Source organism: Rhinatrema bivittatum, chromosome 4 (assembly GCF_901001135.1).
Source record: "Rhinatrema bivittatum chromosome 4, aRhiBiv1.1, whole genome shotgun sequence".
In the NCBI taxonomy this organism is placed as follows: Eukaryota; Metazoa; Chordata; class Amphibia; order Gymnophiona; family Rhinatrematidae; genus Rhinatrema; species Rhinatrema bivittatum.
The window spans coordinates 381,703,551-381,721,667 of NC_042618.1; the positions used below are offsets into that span (position 1 = coordinate 381,703,551).

The 18,117-nt window shown below is 45.2% G+C and overlaps 1 protein-coding gene across 1 annotated transcript in view; it reads right to left on the reverse strand.

Annotated features, from left to right (window-relative positions):
* Positions 1-18,117, reverse strand: part of DNAH12 (dynein axonemal heavy chain 12) — a 1,160,754-nt gene that overhangs the window by 70,529 nt on the left and 1,072,108 nt on the right. The window contains 5 exon segments of the mRNA XM_029600929.1: positions 9,466-9,495; positions 9,498-9,551; positions 9,553-9,702; positions 11,005-11,142; positions 15,425-15,565. Coding sequence (XP_029456789.1) covers positions 9,466-9,495; positions 9,498-9,551; positions 9,553-9,702; positions 11,005-11,142; positions 15,425-15,565 — 513 coding nt within the window.

Here is an 18,117-nt window from a genome sequence, read left to right on the forward strand (position 1 = left end):
TAACTTTATTTCTTCCTGCTGGGCAATGACCTCTCTCTGCGATTGATTCTTCTCTTCACCAGAGGTCCGCACCTAAATCCAGCTGGCCCCGGCACCCGAGGGCTCAACCTAAGGGGAATGAGGGCTGGTATTGGTGATGTTCCTGTTGGGCCTTGCTCTAGCCAGGTCTGCCTGTCAATGGTGAGGCCCTACAGGCTCTTCCCTGTGGGTAGCGTGAACCTCACCTCTGTCCAAGGATCCACTTCCACAACAAATTACCGAGGCCATGGACTTGATGGATCTCTCGGGCCTCCAGGCCATTCCTGGTCTAGTGCAGAAAATTCCAGCAGCAGCTGCAGCAACATTTCCTCAAGCCTGGCAGGTTCCATGGAGCGGCTCAGAGCCCGCCTTGATGTAACTGCAGCCACCTTAGTCTCTCCGCCTCCTACCAGTACTATTGGTTCCAGTGGCGGTGCCCATTGGAAGGTCCTCCTTTTCCACCCTGGTATGTGGAGATTCGAACAGTGCTGTAGATTCATGACTCAGTGCTTTATGCATTTTTTCGCTTCAAGCCAACGCAATTTCCCAGCAACACCATCAACACTACCTTTATACTCTCCCTTCTGGATGGGAAGGCCTTGGCCTGGGCCTCTCCCTTGTGGGATCGAGGGGATGCATTGCCTACAGGACTTGCAACAATTCATCAAGTCCTTCAAACTGGTGTTGATGAATCCGGGCCGGCTGGCCGTGGTAGGGTCATACCTCCTACATCTCCAGCAGGTCAAGCGGACCTTAATGGACTACGCCATCGAATTCAGGATCTTGGCCACTGAGGTGAATTGGAGGGAGGACAGCCCCCTGGAGTATGTTTTTGGAAGGGCTGACCTCTCAGGGTGAAGGACAAGCTAGCAACGCGGAAATTCCTGAGTCCCTTGACACGCTTAGTGACTTGGCTGGAAGAATCGACCACCGCCTCCAGCAGCGGATCTGGGAATTGCAATCTCTGTGAAGGCAATTGGTGCTGGCCCCCGTCCTTTTCGTGCCCCCTCTCTTGAGTACTCACAACGGCCTCTACTGCTGCACGGGCCAAGGAACCTATGCAGCTAGGATAAGGTCGCCTCTCTCTGGAGGTAAGGATCCACCACTGCAACCTAGGGCTCTCTTACTATTGTGATGGGTCCAGGGCACCAGTTGCAAAACTGCCCTCAGAAGCAGGAGGAAACTATCAAGTCTAGGATCTAGTGGGGAGATGATCCTAGGCTTTACCACTCCTGCTCCCCAACTCACCCTGCCCGTGTCTATTGCAGTGGGCAGTGATGAGTTCCCCACTTTAGCACTGGTCGACTCAGGAGCTGGGGGAAACATTATTATGAAAGCCCTTGTGCTCCATCTAAAGCTTCCTGGGGTTCCCAAAAAGACACCACTAGCTATCTCCTCCATACACAGAGAGCTGCTTCCTGGCTGGATCACCACCACCACGGCCCTCCTGCACAGGCATTTTGCACTTGGAGAGTATAGTCTTCCACATCACTGACAAGGCTGTCCACTCCATTGTGTTGGGGCTAGTCTGGCAGCAGCTCCACTCTCCTCACTTTGACTGGGGCTCACTTCAGCTGACAAGCTGGGGGACCTGTTGCCATGAATCCTCCTTCAATGAATTAAGCCTCCACCAAATTTGGTGTTTTCCAAGAGAAATGTTGAACTGTGCCTTCCCACCCAAATGTTGAACTGTGCCATTAATCTACTCTCTGACACTAACCCCCAAACGAGAAAGAGTATATCCCCTTGTCAAATACCGGAGACCGCAGCTATGTCACAGTATATTTAGGAGAAACTCAACCAGTTGTTCATTAGGCCCTCCACGTCCTCCACAGGGGTGGGGTTTTTCTTATGTCAAAAAAGAGGCTTTTTATGCCCTTGCATAGACTACCAGGACACCTTAACAAAGAAAGATCATTACCACTGCTGCTCATTTCCAAGCTGTTTGACCACCTCAAGGGGGGCTAGAAGTATTACAAAGTTGGACCTCCGTGGGGCCTAAAAGCTAATTCGAGTAAAACAAGGTGATGAGTGGAATATGGTGTACAACATGCGGCGACGGCACTATGATATCTGGTAATGCCCTTAGGCCTGTGTAATGCCCCTGCAGTATTCCAAAACATGATGAATGAAATATTGAGGGACCTCCTGTATGTCTGTATTGTGGTGTACCGCAACGATATCCTCATCTTCTCAAAATACCTCATGTTCCACCGTGAGGACGTTCGCCAAGTCCTCCAGAGGCTATAAGCAAATAAGTTATATGTGAAGCTGGAGAAGTGCTTCTTCGAGAGAGAGAACCTACCCTTCTTAGGGTACACCGTTTCTATTAGTGGCTTCCCTATAGATCTGGAGAAGATCAAGTGTATCCAGGACTAGTCATAACCTTATGGCCTCCGCGTTTGCAGAGGTTTTTGGCTTTGTGAACTACTATTGGCATGTCATCCAATTATTCCCAGATCACTTACTGCACTCACCCAAAAAAGAGCAAATACCAAGGTTTGGCTTCCTGAAGCAGTCGCTGCTTTCCTAGAGTTGAAGAAGGCTTTTCTCTGGGAACTATGCCTCCATCATCCAGACCTCACACGTCCTTTTATCTTGGAAGTCAATGCCTCCTCCTTAGGCATATGAGCCGTGTTGAGCCAGCATTCCAGTATGGGGTTCTCCTCCCCTGCTCCTTCTTCTCACAAAAGTTCTCTTCTGCCGAGCAGAACTATGGAATCGAAGATGGGGAGTGGCTGGCTATCAAGCTGGTACTTGAGGAGTGGTGAACATCTTCACCAAGCATTATGTCTGAACACATGCCAAGCCCAATGGTCCCTGTTCTTCGAATGTTTTGACTTTGAAGCAAGGTACTGGCCTGCATCCAAGAATGCTCGAGCGGATGCCCTCTCCTGATCTTTTGAGGCAGAAGACACACTTGATCTCTCCAGGCACATTATTAATCCATCCCGGATCCTCTTGGCCTCTTCTGTGACCATCCCTTCAAGGAATACAGTTGTTCCACGCTGGCTCCAAGAGAAAGTTTTGAAATGGTCCCACGACTTCCGTGTTGCAGGTCACCCTGGGTGGGCTCAGACTCTCGTGGTGTTCCAGGAGTGTTACTGGTGGCCCCAGATACAAAGAGACGTCAGGGCCTACTTGGATTCTTGTCCTACCTGCACACAGCAAAGACCATTGGTGGGATGACCCTGGGGGCTGTTACAGCAGTTTCCAGCCCCCAGGGAACCCTAGACTCATCTGTCCACCAACTTTGTGATGGATCTTCCCCTCTCTAACGGCTGCAGCACTATTTGGGTCATTATCAACTGATTCTCAAAGATGGCTCACTTTGTTCCTCTCCCTGGCCTTCTCTCAGCACCTGAACTGGCCCGGCTGTTTACCAATCACATTTTTCACCTGAATGGCTTACCCAAGCATATCACATTTTTCACCTGTATGGCTTACCCAAGCATATCTCAGATCGAGGCACCCAGTTTATTGACAAATACTGGCACCCTCTTTGCCGGAAATTCAACATCACATTGGACTACACTGTTGCCTACCATCTGCAATCCAACGGCCAGTCGGAATGGAAAAAATGGACCTTGAAAGCTTTACTGAGGGCCTATACCAATGAACACCGGGACAACTGAGCTGCCCTCCTTCTCTGGGTGGAATTCTCCCATAACTCCCATATTATCTCTGCCACTGGATCATCGCCATTCCAAATTGTATATGGGAGACAGTCTTATCGTCCGCTGCCAATCCCATTGTCCGTTCTTTCCCCAGCAGCTGAACTAACTGCTCAGGAACTCTGGATTTGTATGGAAGAGATACTTCGAAAGGCAGCCCAAAGAGCCAAGAAAGCAATGGATGCCTGGTGTCCAGCGCCGCAATTTAGACCAGGGGACAAGATTTGGCTGAGTACCCACCATATCCATCTCAGGATTCCTTCAATGAGGCTCACACCCCACTACATTGGGTCTTTCCCTGTTTCCCATCAAGTGGGACCCATTACCTATCAACTACGCCTACCCGCCTCCTTGGGAGTCCATAATGTCTTTCATGTCTCCCTCCTCAGTCCCTTAGTCCTCATGTGGCCATCCCGGAAGGTACCAAACCCCCAAGAGGTGTCCACTGAAGAGAACCAGGTCTACCAAGTAAACGAGATCCTGGACGTTCAGTGTCAGAACAAGAGGTGGGAAAACCTGATCTCCTGGGAGGGGTATGGCACAGAGGAAAATACATGGGAATCTGCCTTGAACATCTTGGACAAGGGCCTCCTAAGGGTGTTCTATGCTTCACACCCTAATAAAGCCAAGCCCCTTGGGGGTGGGGGGTTTAGAGGAGGGAAACTGTTGCGTTGGCTGGTCGCAAGTCCTTTCCGCAACCGGATACTCTTACCTTCTGCCCTGACTCAGAGGGGGGCTGCCGATGCTGTGGCAGGCCACCGCACAGGCCTGACACGCCATGCTAGGGATGCCGCTCAGCCCCATTTAAAGGGCCCACAGTGGGAAAACCACCGTGGTGCCCGCAAGATGACATCACAGGCTCTTTCCTATTTAAGGCTTGCTCAGACCAGTTTCATATGCCTTGGCAATAGGTTGAAATCTTCTGAGTAGCTGATTGGCTCATTGTTCCTGGTTCCTGATCCTGCTTCTATTCCAGTGCCTTGTCTTCGTGTTCCTGGTTCCTTCCTGAGTCTTTGGAGTTCCCTGTCATGAGGTTCTTTGTCCATCTCAGTGTCTTTCTGCTGTTCCACCTTGACTCCTCCTCCCCGGTTTGTCTTCATTTGGATTCTTGGCTTGACCTTGGACTGTTTCTCAACCACGTGACTTTGCCTTCACTTGTGACCTCTGCTTGCTCCTCATCTTGCTGTTCTCTGCTTGCTCTTGACCTCGTTCTGCTCTTGTCTCTGCTGTCTGCTGCCTGCCCCGACCTCTGCTAGGACTGAATTCATTTTCTTCCTGGTGGCTACAACCTCTTCTGCAATGGATTCTTCTGTTTGAAGAGTCCCGAGCCTAAGTCCAGCCAACACTGGCACTCGAGGGCTCAACCTAAGGGGAACGAGGGCTAATATTGGTGAAGTTCCTGTTGGGCATACTGCTCAGCCAGCTCCACCTGCTGATGGTGAGGACTTGCAGGGCTCTTCCCTGTGGGTAGTGTCAATCTCATCTCGGTTCAAGGTCCATGTCCGCAACACTGGAATCATAAAATAGATGGAGTACATTCTTGTCCTTGTTCCTCTCGTAGAAATGGAGATATAGATGTTGATATTTAGTGCTACTTAGCCAGATAAATAGGGACAATCTGGCTAAGTGGCAGACACTAAATATCCAGCTAAGTTCAGTGGCCACTACTAGCCAGATAAGTATTTATCTGGTTAAGTAGATTTTTTATTTTTTATTTTTTTTATTTAAAAAGTTTTGTATACTGTTGTTGAAAAATACATCACAACAGTTTACATAAAAAATAACATAACACACGGGTATACATCAAAATTAAAAAACTCACATTCAGTAAGAAAAAAATATAAAAACATGAGAGATTAAGCCAATCTTTGGATCTAGATGGTTATTAGCCTTTTCTCAAGGTTGTCTGAGTAGGTTGGTTTAAAGAGCCAGGTCTTTAAGGCTTTTAACATTTTTTAAACTCTGTTGCAAGTCTCAATTCAGCAGGCATCATATTCCAGAAACTGGGTCCTGTGATAGAGATGATTCTCTCAGCACTAATGTGAGGTGGGCTTGTATTTACTGAGGGGATTGATCTTGGGGGTGGACAATAGGCAGATTGAGGTGGGCAACCTATCCCAGTTATTTTTTTTTAAAATCTTTATTTATCAATTTTTACAATTAAACAAATTGAATAGTTTTAACTTATCACCATTAGATACATCTATCATTAGTTTTATATTTAACAAAAGAAAAACAAATTTCCATATCCAATTTGTGTATTTTAGCAAGAAAAGAAAAGAAAAAACGAGGCTTAGACAATACTAATAAAAATAGGAGAAAGACTAGAAAAATTTCATCACAATAAAGGAATATCTATTATAATTATGCTTTCCGTCTGAGTGAGAATGAGGTTGCTCTTGGCCTGATTGATTACCCATCCAGGAGACTCCAATAGTGCGGTCACTTTGTGAATCGCGACTACACAGCACTCGCTCGATTTTGCTCGGATCAGCCAATCGTCCACGTAGGGATGAATGAGAATTCCTTGTCGCTGGAGAACGCGACATGACCTTGGTGAATGTTCGGGGAGCTGTAGCGAGACAGAAGGCAGAGTGCAGAATTGATAATGCCTTCCAAGGATCATGAAGCGAAGGAACTTTTGCTGATCCTCGCGAATGGGAATGTGCAAATATGCCTCCATCAGATCCAGAGAGGCCAGAAACTCTCTCTTGCGTACTGCCGCGATGACATGACCGCAGAGGCTCCATGCGAAAGTGAGGTACCTTGAGGGACTTGTTTACCTTTTTGAGGTTCAGAATCGGGCAGAAGGATCCCTCCTTCTTCGGCACCACAAAGTAAATGGAGTACCTGCCTGTCCTCTAGTGCTCTGGAGGAACCGGCTTCACAGTTCCAAGAGCTAGAAGGACGTTTGAGAGTCTGATGCACAATCTGCCTTTGGCCTAGTGATTTGCAGGGAGATATTAGAAAGAAATCTCGGAGAGGCTGAGCAAATTCCAAAGCGTAGCTTCGTTCTATGATGCTTAGCACCCACTGATAGGAAGTAATCATGGCTCATGCCTCGTAAAACCGGGACAAGCGACCCCCAACCTGCGGGATCGAGGGATGGGCTGGCCCCATCTCATTGTGTAGACTTGGAGGCAGGGGCAGTGGAGGAACCACCTCTGTGCCTGTGAAAGGATGAGGTCCAGGCTTGGGCCCGTCGCCACTGGTTGCCGTTGTCCAGCCGTTTGCTGTCTGTTTTGCCGAAACCCTCCTTTGTCCCCCGAAAACAAGATCGGGAAGATGGAAACCCTCTGAAGGGCCTCAGCTTGTCCTCTGGTAACTTGTGAACTTTATTCTCTCCCAGGGACTTGATCAATTGTTCCAAATCGTCCCTGAATAAAAAACTACCTTTAAAAGAAATAGCCCCGAGCTGAGCCTTGGATGAAACATCCGCTGACCAGTTGCGGAGCCACAGGAGCCTCCTTGTCGAAACTGCCAACGATATAGTGCGAGAGGAGGTGCGAAGCAGATCATACAGAGCATCCACCCTGTATGCTACCGCAGCCTCCAATTCTGCGCCTGTTCTGATTCCCCTGGAGGAAGTCTCTAGTCGCAGTAACTGTTGAACCCAGCGCAGACTAGCTCGCAGTATATAGCTGCTACAAATCGCCGCCCGGATACCCAGAGCAGACACCTCAAAAATGCGCTTGAGCAGCCACTTCAGTTTGCGATCTTGAAGATCCTTGAGGGCTGTCGAGCCGGCGACCAGAATAGTGGTTTGCGATAACAACAGCCGAAACTGAAGCATCCACTTTAGGGGCCGCAAGAGTTCCAAAAATTCCTTCTAACACCGGATAAGCTTGTCCATAGCCCGGCCCAACCCTTAACAGCCTCTGGAGCTTCCCACTCCCTGGTTACCAGCTGCTGAAGCATAGGATGGACAGGAAATGCCCGATTCGAAGTTCGCCAAACTGGCGAGAACCGGGTCCATCAAGTCCTGATGCAGAGCCTGCAGGGGGAGCTTGACCCTGAGCTCAGCTAGCACTGCCAGAATGAGGGGTTCTAGTTCCTCCCTCTGGAAGAGATGGACCACCTTTGGGTCATCACCCTCTAGAGGAATCTATTTCCCCTGATTGTCATCCAACCCCCAGCCGCAGGGAGGAATGGAGAGTCTCCTGCATCTGCAGCCGTGTGGACCGGAACCTCCAGAGTGACGGGCCCACTTGAAGCTATAGTGCCTTTTAACTTCACGACCCTTAGAGACGCGTGAACATCTGTACGCTTGGCTACCTTAGGAGGTGGTCCCTGCGTAGTTCGGACAGGCAAGACACCACCCTGCGGAGATCTGGAAGCCAAAAAGGCTTTATGCATAAGGAGGGCAAAATCTAAAGAAAAAGAATCAGAATCTAAATCTGTTTTCCCCTGTAAAACAGGATCCTCCTGTAAAACATCCTGATCCTGATCTAAAGTATCATCAGGCATGGCAGAGACCGGAGACAGCACTGGGGGAAGCTCCCCCTCCCCCACAGCCTGTGTCTGAGCTGCAGCAAAAGTGTTTAAGATGGCTGCTGTGCCTGCACTGAGGGGGAAGGGATCAGCCCTGAGTCCCCGAGGAACTGATAGTTTTTGAGCCTCCCAGGGTTTATTTACTGCTGCAGACCCTGAAAAAAAAAGCTGCCCTCCCCTCCAGGGAGGCATTGGGAGCAAATCCCAGTCCTAGAAAGCGGCACGGCTGATTCTCCACATGCCACACACCGAGATGGCCAGCAGCATCATGGGGGGGAAAAATGGCTCGAAAAACGTGAAAAACGCGGCAAAATTGCTCAAAACGCGGGGCGGCGATTCAGGTGGGCAGGGGTCCTGGAATGCAGCAGACCAAAAAGAAAAAAATTTCAAACACATTTTTTTTTATATACAGAGCTCAGTAACACCATGGGTGAAAAGAGGGACCAGACCCACCGGTAGTATCTTTACCCCAGTTGCTTACCTTGCAGGAGCCTGCGGGGTCACCACCCCCAGCTCCTATAACCTGCTACCAGAGAGGATGGCCCCTCAGGATCCAACAACCCTCTGGGAGGATTACACTGCTTTCTGACAGGAAAAATGTTTCTAGTCTCTTGCTTCCTTTTTTTAAAACTTGCTTGATTCAATGCTTAAGCTAGTTTACTCTCTGACTGCAGGGTTTGCACTACCTCCTCCTGCTGGAGACCGAGAAATACTGAAGGGATGCAGGTAGTACACCAGCTTATGGTGGGTGCCTCTAAAGTTTATCTCTTTCTCCACCTGCTGGAAGGGAGGCATAACCCATGGTCTGGTCTGATCCGGGTACGTACAGGAAACAATGAATTAAAAGCTTGCTACTCTGAAATAATTCAGGTTCCTGGCCCACAGACAGCCAAGAAAGTGCAGTATGATCTGCAAGTTTAAATTTGTTTCAATTAATCTTTATAGAACAGGGTTAATGAAAAATAAAAACATGCTGCACCACTAATACTCTTCCATCTGCTGGAGACAGAAAATACTGGCTCTAACTGTCACTGTACACCTGTAAATAGTAATGATGTCATAGAAAAAGTCACGTGTCTCCTTCTGTTGGAAGGGAACATAACCCGATCACTCTGGATTGATGTTGCAGAATGAGAAGGAAGGAAGAAGTGAATATGTTAAAGCACCAAACATATTTACAATGTGAGAAACAATATGATTATGATTGTGATTTTGCAACAAATGTGACTAGCTTTTACAAATTTTTTAGTTTCCATGAAGAAATGAAAATGAAATAAATTACCTTAATGAATTCAATGTAGTCTTCATAAGCCACCTTTTTGAGGGAACAAGATAATTTCCACTGGGAGAGAAGGAATAGCGAGGGTTCCTCAATTACATCCATATTATAAAAGTCTGCAAGAGTAGTTAGCAGAAGACGTCTATCCCAATCATCAGTTACTCGCCCTCCATAGTTGCATTCACCAGTAAGGTATGTAATGGCTTCAAATGGAACCTGTTCATATTCATTCACAAACAACTACAGGGCAAACAATACCATAATTATCAGTTAATGTAGAATCTTGAAGTTATGATGAATTTAACACTGCAGAAATTAATTACTGCTTTCTTGCTAGTTAAAGGCACAGTTCTACCTAATTTACTTTAATTATTGCCTTGCAGTTTCTTGGTTCTGTAAATTCCTCTCCCTGACCCTATTCAGGTTTGGGGTTTTTTTTATATCCAATGGGGTAGATTTCAAAGGGTTGCGTGCGTAAGATACGCGCGTAACCACCAAAAACCTACCCCTGCACGCGCCAAGCCTATTTTGCATAGGCTCAGTGGTGCGCACAAGCCCCGGAAGCGCGTATGTCCCGGTCTTCGAAAATGGGCGGATTGTGGGCAGAGCCAGCGCGTGGCGGCGGTCCAGGGGTGGGGACGGGGGCGTGACGGCGGTCTAGGGCGGGGCGGGGTCGGGGCGTTCCCAAGTCCTTCGGCACCATCAGCGTTGCTGAAGGTACGCGCACCGGCGGGTTGCCGGCACTCGCCAAGTTACACACAGGCGTAACTCCATCGAATAAGGTGGGGGGGGGGGGGATTTAGGTAGGGCCGGGGGATGGGTTAGATAGAGGAAGGGAGGGAAAGGTGGGGGGATCCAAAAAAAGGTCCCTCCAAGGCCGCTTCCTATTTCGAAGTGGCCTTGGAGGAAACGGGGAAAGCCATCGAGGCTCCCCTTGGGCTCGGCGCGCACAAGGTGCACAAGTGTGCACCCCTCTTGCACGCGCCGACCCTGGATTTTATAACATGCGCATGGCAGTGCGTGCATTTTATAAAATCGGGTGTACATTTGTGCGCGCTGGGTAGCACGCCACAAATGTACCCCCCACCACGCGTAAAATGTAAAATTGGCCCCAATACTATTTTAATTTTTTTTTCACTCTTACTTGCAACAAAAGTTATATACCATGTCTGTTCACACCACTTGTTTTTAAAGCTTTCCTTGGGATAGTGTCTCCAAATGGATCTGCTTTGCATATACCATAATTCTTGTAAACCAGAGTATGCTGAGAATCTCAGTCATTTTTTTATATATATAGTGCTCTTCTTCATACTTGTATCAATGAAAGCTTCCTTCTGGAATTCACAGGGTTTAATATATATATAGGCAGCATATCAAGGTGTGCTTTGGAAGCTGAGGTCACTCACATGCTATTGATGATGCATTCATATTCTGGGCTTGTTAAAAAAGGCACCAGTGGAGACTTTTAACAGAACATGTTCACATATTTAATTTTCCAAATCAAAGTTATAACAGAATTAGCAGATGCCTACTGCATATTACCTGCAGCTGCCTGATACTGATACGTAAGTCTGATTCATTAAACCCGTAAGGGATGTTCCAACCAAGAGGACCAAACTTCTTCCTCTCCTGAACGAGGGCATGAAAAAAGCAAACTCCGAAGAGCAACTTCTCCCATATCTGTAGAAAGTAAGCATATAATATATCATCTTTAGAGTCTCTGTGTTATTGGGTTTATTCATTTCATGCTGTTCTTTTATGACTTACACGCTTTCTAAAATGGCTAAAAATAATCATTTTGAAAATATGAATGCTATAAAAATGTAAATTTAAACAAATCTTATTAAAATGCTACATTCTGTTTTGACTGTGTGGATATTAATATGAACACTGAGTATTCTGCTCATTCTCATCACTTCTGAACAAATTGTTAATATATGCTGCTTAGTTTTATATTTCATTCACTACCCATAAAGCATTTTTCTTTAGTTGGAAAGAAGGGGTGGAGGGAAAGGAATTAATTTCATAATCAGTTAGATTGGGCTAAAATGTTCTTAATAAATTTGTTCATCTTGGTTTATTTTTAATTTGTTAGGTATACTATACAAAACAATTATGCAGAAAACTCCATGAAGTCCATATTCAAAGAAGTTTGCTGGCTAACTCAGATGTTATCAACCAAAAATCAACTCCACCACAACACAGTGATCTGTAACTATAATTAATCAAAAAGTGGGACACTATTGTCCAATCACCAAAATGTACTTTCCAACGTAATTTTTTATCACACGTAACCTGAGGAAATCTGCCCCTGCGTGCGCCGAGCCTATTTTGCATAGGCTCTGCGGTGCACACAAGTCCTGAGACGTGTGTATGTCCCGGGGCTTGCAAAAAGGGGCGGTCTGGGAGCGTGGTGTCGGCTCGGGGGCGTGACAGCGGTCCGGGATGGTCCAGGGGTGTGGCCGAGTGCCCCGACACAGCGGCCTGTGTCGGGGCCTGCTGCGCCAGCAGACAGCCGGCGCGCGTAAGTTGCGACTGCCTGGAGGCAGGCGTAACTTCCTAGTTAAAGGTTAGGAGGGGATTTAGGTAAGACTGGGGGGGTTGGTTAGATAGGGGAAGGGAGGGAAGGTGGGGGGAGGCGGAGGGAATGGGCAGCACGCGTAGGGCTCGGTGCGTGCAAGGTGCACAAATGTGCACCCCCTTGCGCATGCCGACCCCGGATTTTAAAAGATACGCGTGGCTACGCACATATCTATTGAAATCTAGCGTACTTCTGTTTGCGTCTGGTGCGCAAACAAAAGTACGCGCTTGTGCTTTTTTAAAAAATATACCCTATATTGAAAAGATGACTTTTTTTTTTTTTTTTAATTTTTGGGGGTAGATTGAAAGTTTAATATATTAGTATAGGTGTCCCTGAACCATTTTGTCTGTATAATCATTAACTTCCAACCACCTCCGTGAATAGTTTTTGGAAAATATTCTTAAATTGTTAAAGTCCCAAAAAATGTTTTTTGACATTCATTAAGCGATACATCATTCTAGAAATGTTTTACATTTTACCTTCTTGTTTTTGCTGAAATCTTTCAAGTCCTACAAGAATGAATACCTTAAGCCCTTCAATTGTTCCTGGATAGTCGTAAAAATCCCGACATGTAAGTTTCAGACCGTCCGTACTTCTTCAGGGGATGTAGCCGTTGTAAATATACTGCAAAAAGCGGGTTGTTACCATTCTCTTTTTATTATTTAACATGTACTGCTTCGTAGTCACTTCAATATTCAAACCAATACCTTGAATGTCAAATGATCCTCAGCGTAACCCGACTATATATTCGTCATCCAGTCTTCGTAATTCAACCAATCTAAACACACGCAAATTTATCGTGAATCAATTTGGATTTATATTTTACATTCCTCTCACCCACATGGCATGAATGAAGAACTTAATTTAGCCATGTTGATATAAGTAGAGAGGTCGCCTTTATGAGGATTTGTATCGGTCCCCCCAGACTGAATTAAGAGTTAGATTGAATTAAAGAGTAAGCAATGTTCATATTGGAGGTGTGTTCCAGTCAGCTCGCTATGATGGGATTGGCTTAACGAGTATCAGCCCCTTAGACCGTTTGTATTAAGGAACGAGGTGACTTTCGGAGGTGTGTCAAGTTCAGCCCATGAAATCAGGTTTAAGTTAGGCATTAGTGCCGGCGATGGCAGGTTTACTATTGGCCCAGGATGGTCGTTTGTGTTTAGATTGGTTGAATTACAAAAACTGGATGACGTATATATAGGGTTATGCTGAGGATCAGTTGACATTCAAGGCGTCGGTTTGAATATTGAAGTGACTACAAAGCAGTACACGTTAAATAATAAAAGAGAATGGTAACAATCCGTTTTTTGCAGAATATTTACATGGCTACATCCCCTGAAGAAGGATGGACGGTCTGAAATGTAAATGTCGGGATTTTTACAACTATCCAGGAACAATTGAAGGGTTTAAGGTATTCATTCTTGTAGGGCTTGAAAGATTTCAGCAAAAACAAGAAGGTAACATTTAAAACTTATTTCTAGAGTGATGCATCGCTTAATGAATGTCAAAACATTTTTTTGGGACTTTAACATATTAAAAAAATGTTCAAAAAAATATTTACGAAGGTGGTTGGAAGTTAATGATTATACAGACAAAATGGTGTAGGGACACCTATACTAATATATGAAACTTTCAATCTACCCCCCCCCCAAAAAAAAAAAATCATAAAGTCAGCTTTTGAAAGGTATTCAATATGGGGCGGATTTTAAATGCCCTGCGCGCGTAAATCCGGGTGGATTTACGCACGCAGGGCCCTCACGCGCCGGTGTGCCTATTTTGCATAGGCCGCTGGTGCGCGCAGAGCCCCGGGACGCGCGTAAGTCCCGGGGTTTTTTAAAAGGGGCGGGAGGGTGTGTGTCGGGGGCGTGGCTGAATGACGCGGCGTTTCGGGGGCATGACGCGGCGTTTCGGGGGCATGACGCGGCGTTTTGGGGCTGGCAATGCGGGCGTGGTTTCGGCCCGGGGGCGTTCCGGGGGCGGGGGCGTGGCCGCGGCCTCCGGACCAGCCCCCGGGACCGGAACACGGAGCGGGGCAGCCGGCCGACGCGTGCAGATTTACGTCTGCTTTTCGCAGGCGTAAATCGTGGAATAAAGGTAAGGGGGGGTTAGATAGGGCCGGGGGGGGGGGGGGTTAGGTAGGGGAAGGGAGGGGAAGGGCGAAGGAAAGTCCCCTCTGAGGCCTCTCCAAAATCGGAGCGGCCTCGAAGGGAACAGGCAGCGCGCGCTGGGCTCGGTGCGCGCAGGTTGCACAAATGTGCACCCCCTTGCGCGCGTCGACCCCGGATTTTATAAGATACGCGCGGCTACGTGCGTATCTTATAAAATCCAGCGTACTTTTGTTTGCGCCTAGTGCGATCACGCAATTTTTTAAAATTTACCCTTATGTTAGCACACAGTGTGTGTTGTTTAAAATAAGAAGAATTTATATATAACAACAAATAAAAAAGATTAAAAAATTGTGTTGAAAAGTACATTTCGGTGATTGGACAGTAGTGTCCCACTTTTTGATTAATTAAAACTCAGAAGTTAGGAAACTAATATTTGGACACATATCTGATTAACTTCTAGCCAGCTAATAAGTTAGAGGCTAGAATTTACCTGGATAAGTTAGGGGCGTTTCGTGGGTGTAACTGGGAGGAGTTTAGTTCACCGACTATGTTAACCGGCTGGATGACTTAGCCGGCTAAATCTGCTTGATTTAGCCGGCTAAGAGCTAAATCATAGAGCTGTCCTAAAATTAGCCAGCTATATTTAGCTGGCTAATTTTAAGATAGCTGGCTATGGGGATCATTTTCTATGCGGATCGCATGCGAAAAGGGACATTTTGCACGCGAAAAGTCCCTTTTCGTGTGCAATAGCTAAATCGGGGCGGGTTCTAAGTGGCGTCCGCACCGGAAGGGGAGGAGTCGGGGCGGCACCGGGGAGGACGCCGTGAAGACATCGCTGACGGCGAAAAGGTATGGACCCTTTTTGCCGCCAGTTTCGCGCTATTGGGTGCGAAAGCCAGCAGCGATAGCACCGCGGAGGTGCGATTGCTGCCGGCTTTCGCAGGCCCATCCCCCGCTTAGCCCTCCCCCACCCCCCATTACCACCGGATTTTCTAAGGTCTGCAACCTTAGAAAATCCAGGCCTATGTTCAATAGTGCAGCTGCACTATTGAATATACCTCCAAAGTTAGCCAGAAAAGTTTATTTGGCTAACTTTGCTATCTGACTGTGTTTGAATATGGATGGACCTCAACATTTTTTAAAATAGAATTCACAACTTATTTTAAGTCATATACAGCAGTAATTATAAAATGTTTTCAGGTTCAGTGTTTTACCAAAAGAAACAAAACACATCTTTTGAAAACAGGAAAACAGAGACATGAAGGATTACCTGTTCTTTTTCTGGGCATCCACCAAAGAAGCTGGGATCAGATATGGGGTCACTAGTATATGACTGAAGCAAGTTTAATCGCAGACCAGTAGGAGGTTCATTTGTCATCTTTACTCCATTTTGCAGGATAGTTACTGGGAACTACACATAAAATTAATATCAACATGGAAAATGGTAACATACCAAAGAGCAAAGTTGTTAATCTATAATAAGTATTCTCCGAGGACAGCAGGATACCAGACCACACAACTGGGTTACATCATCTGTCTGAGACTGGGATGGATCTCATCTTCAGAAATTTCAAGTGTTTTCTCATGCACCTACTGAGTATGTATGAGGCAATCTGAATTATCACCATCAAGCGGGTTTCCTTTCAATCTTGAATAACACTTTATGGTAGAAACCAACTCCTAAGAGAGGTGCGTGGGTTTGTGTGGACTTGTATCCCTTGCCTTTTCCAAGGACAAGCAGTCCCCACAAATAAGAGTCTCTAGGAACAGTTGCTCATTAACTAAAAAGGGATAAAATGACATGTCAACAGGTGAAAAATATATTCTTCTTGGGAGCATCCAATTAGGTGTAAGGCTGTCTTATTTCTCTTGAAATTACTGACTGAAACATTGAGGGGAGACAAATAGCAAAAATACCATCCAATTTCTAACTTGCCAACATTGGCTAAGATAGTGGAGAAATATGCTCTCTTGCAGTTAGATGAATTTTTGATTGATAATGGAGTACTAGATCAACGACAGTATGGGTTTTGAAATAATCATAGTACAGAGACTTTGCTACCCTCTTTGGTTGATACCTTATATCATAAGTTAGATCAATGGAAATCAGGGATACTGGTTCAATTAGATCTAACAGTTGCTTTTGATAGTGTCCATCCTAATCATTTACTGTATCAGTTGGCACAAATGGGAATAGAGGACAGAGTTAAATCATGGTTTCAGTCATTTTTGTTGAACAGGGAGCAGAGAATTCAGATAAAGAAACGTTATTCATCTTGGAGACGGGTTGTGACAAGTGTCCCTCAGGTTTTGGCTCTTTTTACACTATTATTGTACAGTTTTGAGAAACTTGTAGTATTGTATTTTATTTACCCAGATGATATACAATTCTATATCTCCAGAAATAATGGGACTTTTCCAGGATCAAGGTTTCAACATTGTATGTCTGAGATCAAAAGTTAGTTAACTAATAACTATTTGGTCTTGAACATGGCAAAAACTGTACTGTTGTGGATTGGCAAAGCAACATGCTTCGGTACAGATCTACCTCAACTATATGAAGGGGTCCCACTACAAGTTGTTTATGAAGCATGAAACTTGGAGGTTATTATTGATTCTAAACTAACATTCAAGTTGCAAATTAGATCCATTGTGAAGAAGGTGTTTTTTTAAAATTAAAGACATTGATGCCATTAAAATCATATTTGATGCCAGGGCTTTTCTGGTCAGTTTTGCAGGCAATCCTATTTGGTCAAATTTGTTACTGTAATAGCATACATATAGGACTGCCCAAGAGTTACTTGCATGCCCTGCAGCTTTTACAGCATGCGGCTGCAAGGATTTTGACCAATAAAAGTTGTATGGATTGTACCACCCCTGAACTTATGAATTTGTACTGGTTGATAATTAATTGGTGCATGCAGTTTAAGATCTCAATAAATGTTTTTAAGTTATTAAAATTAGAAAATCCATGTGGTCTGTCAAAGAAAATATCTCTGTGTCTTCCCAGCAGAAATCTGCAGTTTCAGGAGGCTCATTTACTGATGGTTCCAGCACAGCAAGCTTATCAGATCAAGGGCTTTTACGTATGTGACCCCGGCTAATTGGGATGCCTTGTCATTAATCTTCGAATACTATCAGATATTAGATTGTACAGGAAGCAGGTCAAACCATTCTATTTCAATATCACCTTTAGTGAATAATTTTTGTTTTATATTATTGTAAGTACTGATTGTATTGTTTATATTGTCTTTTGTATTATGATTGTAAAAAATTGTTAACTACACCAAGCACTTTAAGGAGGATATGAGTTTTTTTTATAAGTGCTGCTAAATAATAAAACAAAATAATAAAATAAAAATTTCAACAAACTTTATGGCATTTTTTTCTACTATTTGTAGATGTTACCTCATTGTATATGTTTTGAAAAGCGATTAGAGACTTTTTTTTTATCAGGTCCCCAACCCATGTAGTCAGCCAGCTACCCTGGTATTGTCTGGGACCTGGCTGAGTGAAGTCTCTGCTCTCTCACATGATGTCTCCTAGGCCAGACCATAACAAATGTAATTTAAATTTAAAAATGCTTTCATAGATTTTAGGGCATTGAAGAAAGGCAAGTCTGAATATCTGTATGAACATCTGATTCCTTATATCCTGGCATGAACATTATATTCATCTCAAGAAGGGCTATCTACCCCTCCTGGAAAAAAGGTTACATTTGCAGAGACTTTAAAAAGGGCTTTCTCTTGGGCTGGTCCCAGGTTATGGAATACCCTACTAAAATACCTTTGGGACTTAACTGACTTTCCCTGATTTTTTAAGACATATTAGCTAATTTTTGCCTCTCTGTTGAAGACTTTTAAATTGTGGTTCTTTTTTTTTTTTTAAGTAGGCTTTATTAGTCCTATTTATATTTATTTGGATAGGTTGCACTTATGATCTGTTATTTTTATTCATGATTTC